Source organism: Kogia breviceps, chromosome 6 (genome assembly GCF_026419965.1).
Source record: "Kogia breviceps isolate mKogBre1 chromosome 6, mKogBre1 haplotype 1, whole genome shotgun sequence".
Taxonomy (NCBI): domain Eukaryota; kingdom Metazoa; phylum Chordata; class Mammalia; order Artiodactyla; family Physeteridae; genus Kogia; species Kogia breviceps.
The window spans coordinates 14429682-14448782 of NC_081315.1; the positions used below are offsets into that span (position 1 = coordinate 14429682).

General features: G+C 38.0%; 1 protein-coding gene across 2 annotated transcripts in view; it reads right to left on the reverse strand.

Annotated features, from left to right (window-relative positions):
• The window catches only part of UNC5C (unc-5 netrin receptor C), a 392714-nt gene that overhangs the window by 161318 nt on the left and 212295 nt on the right, over window positions 1-19101 (reverse strand). For both annotated transcript variants that reach the window (XM_059066537.2, XM_067035523.1), the window contains exon 2: window positions 1948-2169. In XM_059066537.2, the coding sequence (XP_058922520.1) occupies window positions 1948-2169 (222 nt within the window). The remainder of the gene's footprint in view (window positions 1-1947; window positions 2170-19101) is intronic.

Genomic DNA, 19101 nt, shown 5'->3' on the forward strand with positions numbered 1-19101 from the left:
ACACACACACACACACACACATTACCAAGATGGCATAAAGCTGCTAGAGGTGCTCCATATCAGAGCAGTTTTGTCTTTATTTACAATCTTCCTATAAAAGCTTTTCCATTAATCTAGTAAAGACAAGCCTAAGTATGTTTATGACTCTCATTTTAGTTTTGTGATTTATTTCTTTTTCCTCTTACTATTAAAACGTGTTTGTTTGAAATCTTTACAAATAAATGAGCTGAAACAAATAAAACTCAATTCATAAGATTTTGAAGACATCTGGTGGAGTTATTTACTGAGTAATTAGACCAAGAGGTGTAATAGACCAATTCCCTGAAGGAAGAGACCATACAGTTGGATACCCAGTTATTTCTATAGTCAACAGCTTTCATGCAGTGAGCATATTGATTCACAACTTGACAATTATGTAGAGCTGCCACCTGATTTTCTAAGACCATTTGTGTTATATAAGTATATGTCTTGCATGCTTTTTTTAAAAAAAGATGCCTCTTCTCAGGCCTCTCACAGTCTGTTCTATTTATGCTCCATCACCTAATAGCTCTTTATTATTAGAGACACTGAAAACAGATTTCCTTCAAATGCTGGTCACTGCTTGCCCCTCATTAACCAACATTTGGATACAAAGGTGAAATAATTACAATTGTATTTTGAAAACATGTATCCATTTTGGTAGGTAGAGATATTTATGAAAGAAAATGAAGATATTTAAATGCTTTCGCTTTTATCATATTTGTCACTATTTAGCTTGGACATATTGATCAATAAAATCTTAATTTTTAAAATACATGTCAATATAAAATGGTCTAGAAGGGATGTGAAAGTTCAAATTGTTATTCTCCCTACTGGAGACCAAAAACTGTTGAATCACTATAGAAAGATATATATCTTTTAAGTTTAAAGTAACTCTAGGAGGCTTCCCTGGTGGCACAGTGGTTGAGAGTCCGCCTGCCGTTGCAAGGGACATGAGTTCGTGCCCCAGTCTGGGAAGATCCCACATGCCACAGAGCAGCTGGGCCCGTAAGCTATGGCCGCTGAGCCTGTGCTCTGCAATGGGAGAGGCCACAACAGTGAGAGGCCCGCGTACCGCAAAAAAAAGAAAAAAAAAAACTCTAAGGGTTTCCAGAACTATCTTAACTTACCCATTATGGAATAAAGATTTCCTATCAAGAAAGTTTTCTTTACAGCCAGTGCAAGTCCCACCGTTTATTAAGATCTACTTCATCTTCTTTGTCTTTAGTATTTTACTATTAAGAATGATGTTTACAGAGCAATAAAGTCAGGAGTTTTAGCAATACCAGAAGCAAAGATACTCTGATTAAGACCCACCCAGATGGAGCCTACACCCACAACTTCTCTTTGTGGATCCCACAGTATCACTATTCTCAATCACTCTTGATTTAACTTTAGTGAAGAATTAGGTAATTAGGTTTCATTTTTAGATGTAAGTTAAAGGTACAGAATATTTTGAATCTACAATGTTTACAAATTGTTTAAAAATATATAAGGGGAAACTATGCATGGGAATTAACATTTGACAGTCATGTAAACATCTACAATTTATCCTTAATTGAACATGTTCCTCAATTCCAGGATATTTAGACCTGACACCAGACTTGACGCACAAGTGAAATTCAAGGGCATCTTTTACTGGGGTATTTATTTACCATAATTCAGTTTATTCACTCTCATTATTTATCTTCTTAAGCATGAACCATGCCTTAATTCTATGCAGTCTAACAGGAATCAAGATTTATTCATCACATTTTACTTTGCAATGCATGGAAAGAGATCACCAAATCTTAAGCAAACTGATTTAAAACTTGTTACCAAAGGATTATAATTCTACTTTCAAATTCAATAATTGAAAGAACAATATGACAACATGCCAACGTAGTAAATGAATCCTAAACAGCAGTCCAAATGCAATGGAAAACTCACCAGAGGTTTCGTCTAGTCTTTCATCTACTATGTGGTCCTTCTGATGAACCCATTCACTATTGCACTTGAAGTAGATCTGGGTGGCGGGACTGGCTTTACAATACAGGTTCACAGGCTTATTCTTCACAATATAGGCTTCTTCAGGCTCAATAAGGAAATGTGGCAGAGGCTCAGGTGGATCAGATGGAAAGGTCTCTGGGAGTTCATGAAAAAAGTCGTCCTCTGGTAAAACAAGAAGAAAGTGAAAAATGTTCAAAACATTATAGCCATTTTCCTTTCACTTGCTGCTCTTTCAAAAATAATGAAACTGTGGGTAATCATTAGTCAAATCCATTTCACCTGCCTTCATTAATCAAGGCCTACAAAAGATTTGCACGTCCTCCAAGAGCACCTCTCCTAAACTGTAGGATGTTTGCCTGAGTCATTTTCCCGGAACCTGGAGTTAGCTGTGTCTACTCTGAGCTGAGCTGGTTAAAACTGGACAGGACCACTGACCCTTCAACTGGGCACACGTGAGTGTACACTGGGTGATCTTTTGACATCAGAGGGCTGAAAACTCCACCCTCAGATCTTGCAAAGGGCCTTCATTTTTGAGTGAACAGAACCCTGTAGATGAGTTACACCTGTGCGGAACAACAATTACTGCACCTTTTTCCAATCACCTTTCCCCATGCTCCCCACGCCCTAGACCCCCCTGCTTCTTTATTTTTCCTCATAAATACCCCCAAGCTCTTGCCTTTGTGGAGGTGGTTCTGAGACTTGTTCCTCATTTCCTTACTTGGCTGCCTTGTGAATAAACCCTCTCTTTCCTGCAAACCTAGGCATCTCTGCATTTTGACTTGCTGCATATTGGGCAAACAAACCTGGTTGGATAACAATAATGATTCATAAATCATCTGGTTAAGTAATTTAGTGCCTGCTATGAACCAGGCAGTATGTCAGGTCTATTGACTGGTTGTTCAATTAAGGATTTAGATGATTATTCTCATTTTTATACACAGCAAAACTCCACATCCGGGAGGATAACTCATCCCAGGCCTGCTACTGACTACCTGAAAACACAGGTGGTAAACAGCTGAACTGGGATCAGAACCCAGTTTGGTCTCCCTCGAAAACTGTGATCTTCCCAACATAGCACTGCACCTCCCACTACACCGTGTTAGCCTTGAGAGCTGAAAGAAGCAAGAGGAACTTCATTAGAAACATTTATTTGAAAAGTATAAGGCTCGACCTTCAAGATGGCAGAAGAGTAAGACACGGAGATCACCCTCCTCCCCACAGATACATCAGAAACACATCTACACGTGGAACTGCTCCTATAGAACACCCACGGAACACTGGCAGAAGACCTCAGACCTCCCCAAAGGCGAGAAACTGGGTAGGGCAAAAGAAAAAAGAATAGACACAGACAAAGAATAGGGACGGGACCAGCACCAGTGGGAGGGAGCCATGAAGGAGGAGAGGTTTCCAAACATTAGGAGCCCCTTTGCAGGCGGAGACTGAGGGTGGCAGAGGGGGGAAGCTTCGGAGCCGCGGAGGAGAGCGCAGCCACAGGGTGCGGAGGGCAAAGCGGAGAGATTCCTGCACAGAGGATCGGTGCCAACCAGCTCTCACCAGCCCGAGAGGCTTGTCTGCTCACCCGCCGGGACGGGCGGGGCTGGGAGCTGAGGCTCGGGCTTTGGCTTCGGTCGGATCGCAGGGAGAGGACTGGGGTTGGCTGCGTGAACACAGCCTGAAGGGGTTACTGCGCCACGGCTGGCCGGGAGGGAGTCCAGGAAAGAGTCTGGAGCTGCCAAAGAGGCAAGAGACCTTTTCTTCGCTCTTTGTTTCCTGGTGCGCGAGGAGAGGGGATTCAGAGCGCCGCCTAAAGGAGCTCCAGAAACGGGCGCGAGCCGCGGCTGTCAGCACGGACACCAGAGACGGGCATGAGACGCTAGGGTTGCTGCTGCAGCCACCAAGAAGCCTGTGTGCGAGCACAGGTCACTCTCTACACCTCCCCTCCCGGGAGCCCGTGCAGCCCGCCACCGCCAGGGTCCCGGGATCCAGGGACAACTTCCCCGGGAGAACACACACGCGCCTCAGGCTGGTGCAACGTCACGCTGGCCTCTGCCTCCGCAGGCTCGCCCCACATCCGTGCCCCTCCCTCCCCCCGGCCTGAGTGAGCCAGAGCCCCCGAATCAGCGGCTCCTTTATAACCCCGTCCTGTCTGAGCGAAGAGCAGATGCCCTCAGGCGACCTACATGCAGAGGCGGGGCCAGATCCAAAACCGAATCCCAGGAACTGTGCGAACAAAGAAGAGAAAGGGAAATCTCTCCCAGCAGCCTCAGAAGCAGCGGATTAAAGCTCCACAATCAACTTGACATACCCTGCATCTGTGGAATACCTGACTAGACAATGAATCATCCCAAAATTAAGGCAGTGGACTTTGGGAGCAACAATATATAATTTTTTTTCCTTTTTGTCTTTTTGTGAGTGTGTATGTGTATGCTTCTTTCTGTGATTTGGTCTGTATAGCTTTGCTTTTACCATTTGTCCTAGGGTTCTATCTGTCCTTTTTTTATTTTTGGTTTTCTTTTAGTATACTTTTTAGTGCTTGTTACCATTGGTGGATTTGTTTTTTGGTTTCATTGCTCTCTTCTTTCTTTCTTTCATTCTTTTTTTCTTTTCTTTAATTACTTTTAAATTTTATTTACTTTTAATAACTTTATTTTATTTTGTTTTCTTCTTTCTTTTTTTCTCCCTTTTCTTCTGAGCCATGTGGCTGACAGGGTCTTGATGCTCTGGCCAGATGTCACACCTGTGCCTCTGAGGTGGAAGAGCCAAGTTCAGGACATCGGTCCACCAGACACCTCCCGGCTCCACGTAATATCAAATGGCAAAAGCTCTCCAAGAGATCTCCATCTCAATTCTAAGACCCAGCTCCACTCGACGACTAGAAAGCTGCAGTGCTGGACACCTCATGTCAAACAACTAGCAAGACAGGAACACAACACCACCCATTAGCAGAGAGGCTGCCTAAGAGCATAACGAGGTCACAGACACCCCAAAACACACCACTGAACGTGGTCATGTCCACAAGAAAGACAAGATCCAGCCTCATCCACTAGTGCCACCAGGCACTAGTCTCCTCCATCAGGAAGCCTACACAACCCACTGAACCAACCTTAGCCACTGGGAACAGACACCAAAAACAATAAGAACTACAAACCTGCAGCCTGTGAAAAGGAGACCCCAAACACAATAAGTTAATCAAAATGAGAAGACAGAGAAACACACAGCAGATGAATAAGCAAGGCAAAAACCCACCAGACTAAACAAATGAAGAGGAAATAGGCAGTCTACCTGAAAAAGAATTCAGAGTAGTGATAGTAAAGATGATCCAAAATTCTGGAAATAGAATGGAGAAAATACAAGAAACGTTTAACAAGGACCTAGGAGAACTAATGAGCAAACAATGATGAACAACACAATAAATGAAATTAAAAATTCTCTAGAAGGAAACAACAGCAGAATAACTGAGGCAGAAGAAAGGATAAGTGACCTGTTAGATAAAATAGTGGAAATGACTACTGCAGAGCAGAGTAAAGAAAAAGAATATAAAGAATTGAGGACAGTTTCAGAGACATCTGGGACAACATTAAATGCACCAACAGTTGAATGATAGGGGTCCCAGGAAAAGAAGACAAAAAGAAAGGGACTGAGAAAATATTTGAAGAGATCATAGTTGAAAACTTCCCTAAAATGGGAAAGGAAATAGTCACTCAAGTCCAGGAAGCACAGAGAGTCCCATACAGGATAAATCCAAGGTGAAACACACCAAGACACTTACTAATCAGACTATCCAAAATTAAATACACAGAAAAAATATTAAAAGCAGCAAGGGAAAAACAACAAATGACATACAAGGGAATCCCCATAAAGTTAACAGCTTATCTTTCAGCAGAAACTATTCAAGCCAGAAGGGAGTGGCAGGACATATTGAAAGTGATGAAAGGGAAAAACCTAAAACCAAGATTACTCTATGCAGCAAGGATCTCACTCAGATTTGACAGAGAAATTAAAACCTTTAGAGATAAGCAAAAGCTAGGAGAATTCAGCACCACCAAACCACCTTTACAACAAATGCTAAAGTAACTTCTCTAGGCAGGAAACACAAGAGAAGGAAAAGACCTACAATAACAACCCCAAAACAATTAAGAAAATGGTCATAGGAATATACATATCGATAATTACCTTAAATGTAAATGGATTAAATGCTCCAAACAAAAGACATACACTGGCTGAATGGATACAAAAACAAGACCTGTATATATGCTGTTACAAGAGACCCACTTCAGACATAGGGACACATACAGACAGAAAATGAGGGGATGGAAAAATACATTCCATGGAAATGGAAATTAAAAGAACACTGGAGTAGCAGTTCTCATATCAGACAAAACAGACTTTAAAATAAAGACTATTACAAAAGACAAAGAAGGACACTACATAATGATCAAGGGATAAATTCAAGAAGAAGATATAACAATTGTAAATATTTATGCACCCAACATAGGAGCACCTCAATACATAAGGCAAATGCTAACAGCCATAAAAGGGGAAATTGACAGTAACACAATCATAGTAGGGGACTTTAACACCCCACTTTCACCACTGGACAGATCATCCAAAATGTAAAGAAATAAGGAAACACAAGCTTTAAATGACACATTAAACAAGATGGATTTAATTGATATTTATAGGAAATTCCATCCAAAAATAACAGAATACACTATCTTCTCAAGTGTTCATGGAACGTTCACCAGGATAGACCATATCTTGTGTCACAAATCAAGCCTCGGTAAATTTAAGAAAACTGAAATCATATCAAGTATCTTTTCTGACCGCAATGCTATGAGACTAGATATCAATTACAGGAAAAACCTGTAAAAAATACAAACATATGGAGGTTAAACAACACACTACTAAATAACCAAGAGATCACTGAAGAAATCAAAGAGGAAATCAAAAAATACCTAGAATCAAATGACAATGAAAACAAGATGACCCAAAACCTATGGGATGCAACAAAAGCATTTCTAAGGAGGATGTTTATAGCAATACAATCCTACCTCAAGAAACAAGAAACATCTCAAATAAACAACCTAACCTTACATCTAAAGCAATTTGAGAAAGAAGAACAAAAAAACCCCTAAGTTAGCAGAAGGAAAGAAATCATAAAGATCAGATAAGAAATAAATGAAAAAGAACTGAAGGAATTAGCAGCAAAGATCAATAAAACTAAAAGCTGGTTCTTTGAGAATATAAACATAATTGACAAACCATTAGCCAGACTCATCAAGAAAAAAAGGGAGAAGACTCAAATCAATAGAATTAGAAATGAAAAAGGAGAAGTAACAACTGACACTACAGCAATACAAAGGATCATGAGAGATTACTACAAGCAACTATATGCCAATAAAATGGACAACCTGGAAGAAATGGACAAATTCGTAGAAAAGCACAACCTTCCAAGACTGAACCAGGAAGAAATAGAAAATATAAACAGACCAATCACAAGCACTGAAATTGAGACCAATGCCTTCACAGACGAATTCTTTCATTTAGAGAAGAGCTAACACCTATACTTCTCAAATCCTCCCAAAATATAGCAGAGGGAGGAACACTCCCAAACTCATTCTATGAGGCCACCATCACCCTGTTACCAAAACCAGACAAGGATGTCACAAAGAAAGAAAACTACAGGCCAATATCACTGATGAACATAGATGCAAATATCCTCAACAAAGTACTAGCATGCACAATCCGACAGTACATTAAAAGGATCATACACCATGATCCAGTGGGGTTTATCTCAGGAATGCAAGGATTCTTCAGTATATGCAAATCAATCAATGCGATACACCATATTAACAAATTGAAGGAGAAAAAACATATGATTATCTCAATAGATGCAGAAAAAAGCTTTTGACAAAATTTAACACCCATTTATGATAAGAACCCTCTGGAAAGTAGGCATAGAGGGAACTTACCTCAACATAATAAAGGCCATATATGACAAACCACAGCCAACATCACTCTCAATGGTGAAAAACTGAAACCATTTCCACTAAGATCAGGCACAAGACAAGGTTGTCCAATCTCACCACTATTATTCACCATAGTTTTGGAAGTTTTAGCCACAGCAATCAGGGAAGAAAATGAAATAAAAGGAACACAAACTGGAAAAGAAGAAGTAAAGCTGTCACTTTTTTCAGATGACATGATACTATATATAAAGAATCCTAAAGAAGCTACCAGAAAACTACTAGAGCTAATCCATGAATTTGGTAAAGTAGCAGAATACAAAATTAATGCACAGAAATCTCTTGCATTCCTGTATACTAATGATGAAAAATCTGAAAGAGAAATTAAGGAAATACTCCCATTTACCATTGCAACAAAAAGAATAAAATACCTAGGAATAAACCTACCTAAGGAGACAAAAGACCTGTGTGCAGAAAACTATAAGACACTGATGAAAGAGATTCAAGATGATACAAACAGACGTATTATATACCATGTTCTTGCATTGGAAGAATCAACATTGTGAAAATGACTATACTACCCAAAGCAATCTACAGATTCAATGAAATCCTTATCAAACTACCAATGCCATTTTTTACATAACTAGAACAAAGAATTTCACAATTTTTATGGAAACACAAAAGACCCCGAATAGCCAAAGCATTCTTGAGAAAGAAAAACAAAGCTGGAGGAATCAGGCTCCCTGACTTCAGACTATACTACAAAGCTATAGTAATCGAGACAGTATGGTACTGGCACAAAACCAGACATATTTATCAATGGAACAGGATGGAAAGCCCAGAGATAAATCCATGCACATATGGTCTAGTTATTTTTGATAAAGGAGACAAGAATATAAAATGGAGAAAGACAGCCTCTTCAATACGTGGTGGTGGGAAAACTGGAGAGCTACAAGTAAAAGAATGAAATAGAACACTCCCTAAAACCATACACAAAAATAAGCTCAAAATGGATTAAAGACCTAAATGTAAGGTCTGACACTATAAAACTGTTAGAGGAAAACATAGGCAGAACATTCTATGACATAAATCACAGCAAGAATCCTTTTTGACCCATCTCCTAGAGAAATGGAAATAAAAACAAAAATAAACAAATGGGACCTAAAGAAACTTAAAAGCTTTTGCACAGCAAAGGAAATCTTAAACAAGTTGAAAAGACAACCCTCAGAATGGGGGAAAATATTTGTAAATGAAGCAACTGACAAAGGATTAATCTCCAAAATTTATAAGCAGCTCAATATCAAAAAAACAAACAACCCAATCCAAAAATGGGCAGAAGACCTAAATAGACATTTCTCCAAAGAAGATATACAGATTGCCAACAAACACGTGAAAGAATGCTCAACATCACTAATCATTAGAGAAATGCAAATCAAAACTACAATAAGGTATCACTGCACACCAGTCAGAATGGCCATCATCAAAAGAGCTACAAATAATAAATGCTGGAGAGGGTGTGGAGAAAAGGGAACCCTCTTGCACTTTTGGTGGGAATGTATATTGATACAGCCACTATGGAGAACAGTATGGAACTTCCTTTAAAAAGTAAAAATAGAACTACTATACGACCCAACATTCCCACTACTGGGCATATACCCTGAGAAAACCATAATTCAAAAAGAGTCATGTACCCCAATGTTCATTGCAGCTCTATTTACAATAGGCAGGACATGGAAGCAACCTAAGTGTCCATCCACTGATAAGTGGATAAGAAGATATGGCACATATATACAATGGAATATTACTCAGCCATAAAAAACCCCAAAACTGAGCTATTTGTAGTGAGGTAGATGGACCTAGAGTCTGTCCTACAGAGTGAAGTAAGTCAGAAAGAGAAAACAAATACCGCATGCTAACACATATATATGGAATCTAAACAAATCAAAAAATAAAAATTAAAAAATGGTTATGAAGCACCTAGGGGCAGGACAGGAATAAAGGCACAGACGTAGGGAATGGACTTGAGAACATGGGGGGTGGGGGAAGGGTAAGCTGGGATGAAGTAAGAGAGTGAAATGGACATATATACACTACCAAATGGAAAATAGATAGCTAGTGGGAAGCAGCTGCATAGCACAGGGAGATCCGCTCGGTGCTTTGTGACCACCTAGAGCGGTGGAATAAGTAGGGTGGGAGGGAGAGGACGCAAGAGGGAGGAGACATGGGGATATATATATATGTATAGCTGATTCACTTTGTTATAAAGCAGGAACTAACACACCATTGTAAAGTAATTACACTCCAATAAAGATGTTAAAAAAAAAAAAGAAAAGTATAAGGCTCTTAGGTAAACCTTGAATCAGATGCAAGGAGCTGAGAAGAAATATAGAAATATGAATTAAAAATCTTTAAGATAAGATTCAAATCTGTCATTATTTTCAAAAGATGCCACTTCATGACATATTCGTTCATTCAACCAAACATATTTATTAAGCTTGGAATTATTCTCAACACTGGAAATATAGATGACAGCATCAAGTCAACCAATATTAGTTCCACAGTAGAGCCTAGAGTCTAGAAATGCTGTTTAGTCTTATTTGGAAACTATATCTCAAATTCCATATGTGTTATATGACTAGTCACACCTATTCTCATTAGAATATTAATAATATTAGAGTAATAACATGAAGAACAAAAGTCTCATTTTTTACAGCACTGTAATTTATTAAACATATTTCTCCCACCCTGCTGTCCCCAAATAAACAAATCCCCAAACCATCAGAGATATTTGCCCACTTTGAGGTATGTTTTCCTTTAACTTGGGTTCTGCATGATTCCAAATAAAAAACAAAATAATAAAAGTGCCTTTAAAAACCCTATTATTATATTTCACAAAAGTCAAAGGAGTCTAATACACTATACTTAAGTTAGGCCTGATACTTTTCTTCCTATGAGGGATAGTGGAGAACAAAACTACTATTAATTCCCTAAGTTGATTAAGCACCCTGGGCTAATATATAAGGTCAAAACTCTGAGGCCAAAATTAAAAGTTTTTACAAGTCCTTTAAAAGCACATAGATTCAGCAGCAAATGCAGTTTACGGTGTTGGTAGTTGAAAACTGGTTGCTAAGATGTTATCTTGGAACTCATTGCATCGCTCATGCAGTTGTTGCCCTGCTTGGAGCGATGGCCATTGGTAAAGGGGACATTTGCTCACGAAGAATCCTGGCCTGGGACCTTTTTCATCTAGGTCATGTGACAGCTGTCGAACAGTAATGACATCTTGTCTTTACCAATCTGTTTTGCAGTCAAAACTGGCTTCACTTGCACCACTGACAGAACTAACTTTCAAAACTGCTCCACAATTATAAATTACTGACCCTACAGTGTAAATGACGTTTCCTGTCTCTAACTTGCTTTCTCACTTTACTTCCTTAATTTACTTTCTTCTGGCAAGGCATCATTTCTGGTTTCTCAACTGTTGACCATCAAGGACCCAAACTGTCAGCTTACTAAAGGATAACCTCATTTCCATCAATTTCAGCTTCTTTAGTCAATATGCAAAGACACTCAAGACTGCTTAAATAAACATAGTTCAGAAAGGCAAAGGAATGGGGAACTGAGGTATTGACTGATCCATCAGCGTGAAGCTGATGTCTTGAAGGCCTTATTCAATTTTTTCTTGTTTTTCTCTTCCAAAGCAATTACTGTTATATGTAATGACGGACACTGCTGATAATCAATAAAGTGCCACAAAATATCAGACTCAAATCCTGTAAAATGTTACTGTTGTTTTTAATTTTTATTACTCATGAAGGCAGAGGGTCAACTTGATTTCTTTTTACAATTGGTGTATATTTATACATATAACAACATGTATGTATTTCATAACAATATGTTTATTCAGGTATGTAAAATTTAAAAAGCCTTTCTTTCAGTCATTGTTTTAGAAGGTGAGACTTGTTCCTTTAGAAGGAAGGATGATCGTAAGACACCTTGTTCCTTTAGCAGGAAAGATGATTGTATACCACCTTACCTTATTCAGTAATGTAGCAAAAGTACTTATGTATTCACATCCTATAGAAAGATAGAGACGCAGTAAAGATTGATTACCCTGCCAGGCCAATGCATATATCTCTTCATCCTTCACTTCATCCCTGACTTCAGGGAAGTTCAAATGTGGATAAAATGATATGAACTGCTTTCAAAAAAAGTTCTTCTGATTATTTTACTGTAAACTATTGGGAAGACTAATGGACATGGAGAAAAAGTCACACGTGTGTTTTCAAGTCAAACAGGGTTCTGTTAAGTGATGGGGAAAAAAAACAGTAATGATCTGATCTATTTAGAAAATGTATAGACAAACTAATTTTGCATTTCCTTAATTTGGAATTTTAAAACAAGAGGATCACTCCAAGGAAAGAGAAGTAATTCTATGTCTTGGTTTGAGGCTTCATAAAGTATTGATTTTTCAAGGTATTTGTTAAATGACAATATGTAACTTATTAAGAAATGATTTCTATCATTTGGAATGTTTTCATCATGTCATAAATCCAGTGTTTCATTAATATATCATCCTAGTCTCTGTATGAACCCCATCTCTTAAATTTGATCTACAGAGATGTCTTAACCAGCCACAGGATATTAGTTTATTAATATTTCTTATAATACATATACAGTATATTAGTTTATTAATATTTCTTGTAATACATATACAGAATATTTAAGTCTATCCCCTAGATTAATTCACATCAGGCAATATGGTACAACACTTCTAGTACTCAAGTTAGATGTAAGAATGACTTTTATAAAGATAATTTTCAAGACCCTGAGTCAGTAAAATATACATAGTGAAACAGACATGACAAAATGCGAATGAACTGATTACCAGTGGGCTCACAGGCTGTTGTGAAATTCTTCCCTTCTTCATTTGCAACAGATGGCCTGTGTACTATGCTCAACCACGGAAACTGGCCCAGGTAACAACTCCCCCACCATCAGGTTAAGCACGCTAAGAGAATACTTTCTTTGCTCTGGACAAAAAATGGTAAGTGTCAGCATTAATTTCCAGATATAGTGGTATTTCATAAATTTCCTTTTTTTGAAATTTCATCTTCTATTTTTTTCTGGAGTAATTTTTAAAAATCAAACAAGCAAGGCAATTCTCTTCAACGAAAATCTATAAAGGAAAATGGCTGAGTATTTAAGTCTCCAGTATGGTTACATCTACATGTATTTAACACGAAAAAAGTGATCATCTCCAAGTACATGTATTTAATAAGGAAAAAATTGTTATCTGCAAATGATCACCTACAAATGAACATTTAGCTGTTTTGCACTATAAGTTTGCCTCTCACATATGGAGAAATCTACTTTTCAGTTTTGGAAACCAGAGTAATACAACTCTTCCTGATTTTCAAAAGCCAGAAATACATAACAAATGCTTAACTCTAGTATGAAAGTTCTTTGAAGACAGGGACTGCTGAGTTTTCAAGATCAGAGCAGAAATAAATGAAATGGAAATAAAGAAAACAATAACAAAGATCAATAAAACTAAAAGCTGGTTCTCTGAGAAGATAAACAAAATTGATAAACCATTAGCCAGACTTATCAAGAAAAAAAGGGACAGTATGCAAATCAATAAAATTAGAAATGAAAAAGAAATCACAACGGACACTACAGAAACATGAAAGGTTATAAGAGACTACTACAAACAACTATATGGCAATAAAATGGACAACCATGAAGAAATGGTCAAATTCTGGGAAAGGTACAATTTTCCAAGACTGAACCAGGAAGAATTAGAAAATATAAACAGACTTATCACAAGTAATTAAATTGAAACCATAATTAAAAATCTTCCAACAAACAGAAAGTCCAGGACCAGATGGCTTCACAGGCAAATGCTATAAAACATTTAGAGAAGAGCTAACACTGATACTTCTCAAACTCTTCCAAAAAACTGCAGAGGGAGAAACACTCCCAAATTCATTCTATGAAGCCACTATCACCCTGATACCAAAACCAGAAAAAGATATCACACAAAAAGAAAATTATAGACCACTATCACTGATTAACATAGATTCAATAATCCTGAACAAAATACTAGCAAAGAGAATCCCACAGCACATTAAAAGGATCATACACCATGATCAAGTGGGATTTATCCCAGGGATGCAAGGATTCTTTCAATATCTGCAAACCAATCAATGTGAAACACCACATTAACAAATTAAGGAATAAAAACCATATGATCATCTCAACAGATGCAGAAAAAGCTTTTGACAAAGTTCAACACACATTTATGATAAAAACTCTCCAGAAAATGGGCAAAGAGAGAACCTACCTCAGCATAATAAAGGCCATATATGGCAAAACCACAGCAAGCATCATACTCAATGGTGAAAAACTGAAAGCATTTCCACTAAGATGAGGAACAAGACACGGATGTCCACTCTCACCTCTCTTATTCAATATAGCTTTGCAAGTCCTAGCCATGGCAATCAGAAAAGAAAAAGAAATTAAAGGAATACAAATTGAAAAAGAAGTAAAACTGTCACTGTTTGCAGATGACATGAGACTATACGTAGAAAATCCTAGAGATGCCACCAGAAAACTACTAGAACTAATCAATGAATTTGGTAAGGTTGCAGGATACAAAATTAATGCACAGAAATCTCTGGCATTCCTATACACCAACAATGAAAAATCAGAAAGAGAAATTAAGGAAACAGTTCCATTTATCATTGCAACAAAAATAATAAAATACCTAGGAATAAACCTGCCTAAGGAGGCGAAAGACTTGTACTCAGAAAACTATAAAACACTGATGAAAGAAATCAAAGATGACATAAACAGATGGAGAAATAGACCATGTCCCTAGATTGGAAGAATCAATATTGTGAAAATGACTATACTATCCAAAGCAATCTACAGATTCAATGCAATCCCTATCAAACTACCAATGTCATTCTTCACAGATTTAGAACAAAATATTTTATAATTTTTAAGGAAACACAAAAGACGCTGAACAGTCAAAGCAGTCTTCAGAGAGAAAAACGGAGCTGGAGGAATCAGGCTCCTTGACTTCAAAGTATACCACAAGGCTACAATAATCAAGAAAGTATGGTACTGGCACAAAAACAGAAATATAGATCAATGGTACAGAATAGAATGCCCAGAGATAAACTCATGCACATATGCACCTAATTTATGACAATGAGGCAAGAACATACAATGGAGAAAAGACAGCCTCTTCAATAAGTGGTGCTGGGAAAAGTGGACAGCTACATGTAAAAGAATGAAATTAGAACACTCCCTAACACCATACAGAAAAATAAACTCAAAATGTTTAAAGACCTAAATGTAAGGCCAGACACTATAAAACTCTTAGAGGAAAACATAGGAAGAACACTCTTTGACATAAACCACAGCAAGATCTTTTTTTTTTTTTTTTTTTTTTTTTGTGGTACGCAGGCCTCTCACTGTTGTGGCCTCTCCCATTGCAGAGCCCAGGCTCCGGACGCGCAGGCTCAGCGGCCATGGCTCACGGGCCCAGCCGCTCTGTGGCATATGGTATCTTCCCGGACCGGGGCACGAACCCGTGTCCCTTGCATCGGCAGGCGGACTCTCAACCACTGCGCCACCAGGGAAGCCCAACATCTTTTTTGACCCACCTCCTAGAGTAATGGAAATAAAAGCAAAAATAAACAAATGGGACTTAATTAAGCTTAAAAGCTTTTGCACAGCAAAGGAATCCATAAACAAGGCAAAGAGACAACCCTCAGAATGGGAGAAAATATTTGCAAATGAAACAACAGACAAGGGATTAATCTCCAAAATATACAAACAGCTCATGGAGCTCAAAATCAAAAAAACAAACCATCCACCTAAAAAATGGGCAGAATGGGCTTCCCTGGTGGCGCAGTGGTTGAGAGTCCGCCTGCCGATGCAGGGGACGTGGGTTTGTGCCCCGGTCCGGGAAGATCCCACGTGCCGCGGAGCGGCTGGGCCCGTGAGCCGTGGCCGCTGAGCCTGCGCGTCCGGAGCCTGTGCTCCGCAATGGGAGAGGCCACAACAGTGAGAGGCCCTCGTACTGCAAAAAAAAAAAAAAAAAAGGGCAGAAGACCTAAATAGACATTTCACCAAGGAAGAGATACAGATGGCCAAGAGGCATATGAAAAGATGCTCAACATCACTAATTATTAGAGAAATGCAAATCAAAACTACAATGAGGTATCACCTCACACCATCAGAATGGCCATTATCAAAAAAATCTAGAAACAATAAATGCTGGAAAGGGTGTGGTAAAAAGGGAACCCTCCTGCACTATTGGTGGGAATGTAAACTGATATAGTCACTATGGAGAACAGTATGGAGGTTCCTTAAAAACTAAAAATAGAATTACCATAGGACCCAGCAATCCCACTACTGGGCATATACTCTGAGAAAACCATAATTCAAAAAGAGTCATGTACCAAAATGTTCATTGCAGCTCTATTTACGATAGCCAGGACATGGAAGCAACTTAAGTGTCCATCAACAGATGAATGGATAAAGAAGATGTGGCACATACATACAATGGAATATTACTCAGCCATAAAAAGAAACGAAATTGAGTTATTTGTAGTGAGGTGGATGGACCTAGAGCCTTTCACGGAGAGTAAAGTATGTCAGAAAGAGAAAAACAAATACCATATGTTAACGCATATATATGGAATCTAAAAAAAATAAATAAATGGTATGATGAACCCAGCTGCAGGGCAGAAATAAAGATGTAGACATAGAGCATGGACTTGAGGACAAGGGCTGGGAAGGAGAAGCTGAGGCAAAGTGCAAGTGGCATCGACATACATACACTGCCAAATGTGAAATAGTTAGCTAGTGGGAAGCAGCTGCATAGCACAGGGAGATCAGCTCGGTGCTCTGCAATGACTCAGAGAGATGGGATAGGGAGGGTGGGAGGGAGGCTCAAGAGACAGGGGATATGGGGACCGATGTATGCATATGACTGATTCACTTTGTGGTACAACAGAAACTAACACAGTATTGTGAAGCAATTATACTTCAATAACGATCTATTAAAAAAAATTTGAGATGTGACAGCAGAGTATTTAACCAAGCACAGGTCCTGTGTGACAGCACAGGTCACATACCACGAAGCTGGCCCTGTATACAAATGTCATTTAGTTGATCGTCCCACTTCATGCGAAGTCTGAGAATTGAAATTACATCTTAGTGGATATCCGTTTTAAAACTTATTTGGTACTTCCTGGCTTCGTACAATGATCAGATGTTTTCTAGAAGATGAAATGGCTTTTCAGACTGAGAGACTCAGCTGCCAATCAATTCTCCAAGCAAGTGTATTTGCAATGGTGTACAAGGGAAAGGTGTGATTTTATCTGTTCCTGGCTTTCCCTTTGGAAATACTCCAGTGCCCATCCAAGGGCCTGATTCAAAACAAGTAAAATTCCTGTCACATCGAAGTTAACTTTTTTAGGGCACTAAAGGGCTGTTTAGTACATAAGAATAATAAAGAAGGTTTGAGATTCTACCTTGAACTGGTGGACTGTTTACTGAGATCATTTCCTAGCATGCAATTCATTTTACTACACAAATAAACTAGCTTTTTGATACTATTAAGATCATGCTGCAAAACTTGAAGCTATAAAAGAACAATTTGATTTTCCAGCAAGGGAGACCAGTGAGTGCATCCTCTTACCACTTTATTTCTTAATATAAATATCCAAATAGCCTCCTGATGTCCTCGGGGAGATGATAGGAACTCGATTTGTGAATAGCCACTTCAGACTGTGAAGTTATTTCTGACAATGTGCCACAGCTATCCTAAGTTATTACATGTTGTATAAAGGCACATTCCAGATGCTGATATTGCCTGCATAATGCTACTTGGGCAAGTTGTCTTGAATAATTAAATTGCTAAACAAGTTTTCTACATGTAGTTCATTCAAATTAACAAAGTAAAATTTCCAAAGTTGGTTTTATTCTGTACTTTGAATTCAGTATCAACTTAAAGCTATACTGCCTTTTGGATTTAGATGCAATATTATTATTCATTTTACCCTCCTCTAACACTTGACCTAATTTTCTACTTTTTAGCATTACTCAGTAATGATATTGCCATTTTTATCTTAATATCAGGTAAATCTTAGCATTTCCTCTTCTGTTATCTCACATAGCCTTTTGTTTTTTCATTACTTACAAGAAGAGAAAGGTTTACACCATGTATTATTTTTATAGACTTTCATTCCACCTAATTCTTGACAGGAAAATATTATGCCATGAACATCAATCTATGAAGCTTTAGGTTTCTGGTTTTATTGCTATATATCAAGGCTTAATTTTCATCAACTTAATACCTGTTTCTATATTTCTAAATCATAAGACAAACTATTATTGCTTATATCATAAAATATAGGACTATTATCTCTTTGTCTAAGACCTGAAGCATATTCTTCTGAAATGGAATTTACTTCCAAATGCTTCAAGAGCAATTTAAAATGAATGACTGCAAAGCTAATTTTATCTGCATTTGCTGCCCATCCATCAGAGAGATAATTCATGATATATTACAACAAAAGGCAACCGCAATTAACTATTTGAATGAGACTCCAGCTTATTTTTAATATTTTGATTAAAATATCCTTTGAAAGACAAAGACTATGACTTATATTTTAAGTAACATATTAATGGATTCATCATTTAAATTTAAGTAGCTGAAGATATAAGGCCTTAAATGTACTGCACAATTTGAAGGTACTGCATGATTTCTAACTCCAAAAGAAAAAACTTTTTTTCTGCTTTTAAAGAAATAATCTCCAAATAATGCCCAAACATTAATAGTGGCATGAAGTCAGCATGCTATTTGACATGCACTTAGCTGTGAAAGAGAGGCACCTCCTTCTGTCCCAGTTTAAGCCTTTATTATTTCTGACTTTTGCTAAAATAAAATCCTCCTAAGTGTTTTCCTGCCTGCAGTGTCTACTTTTGCCATGTGGTCTATATACCATGCTCTTAGAAAAATTTTTCAAAAATACATTTTCTTCCTTCTTCAAACAATTTAATAAATGCAGTGTAAAGCAAGATAGTAACTTTCTTTTTGTTTATC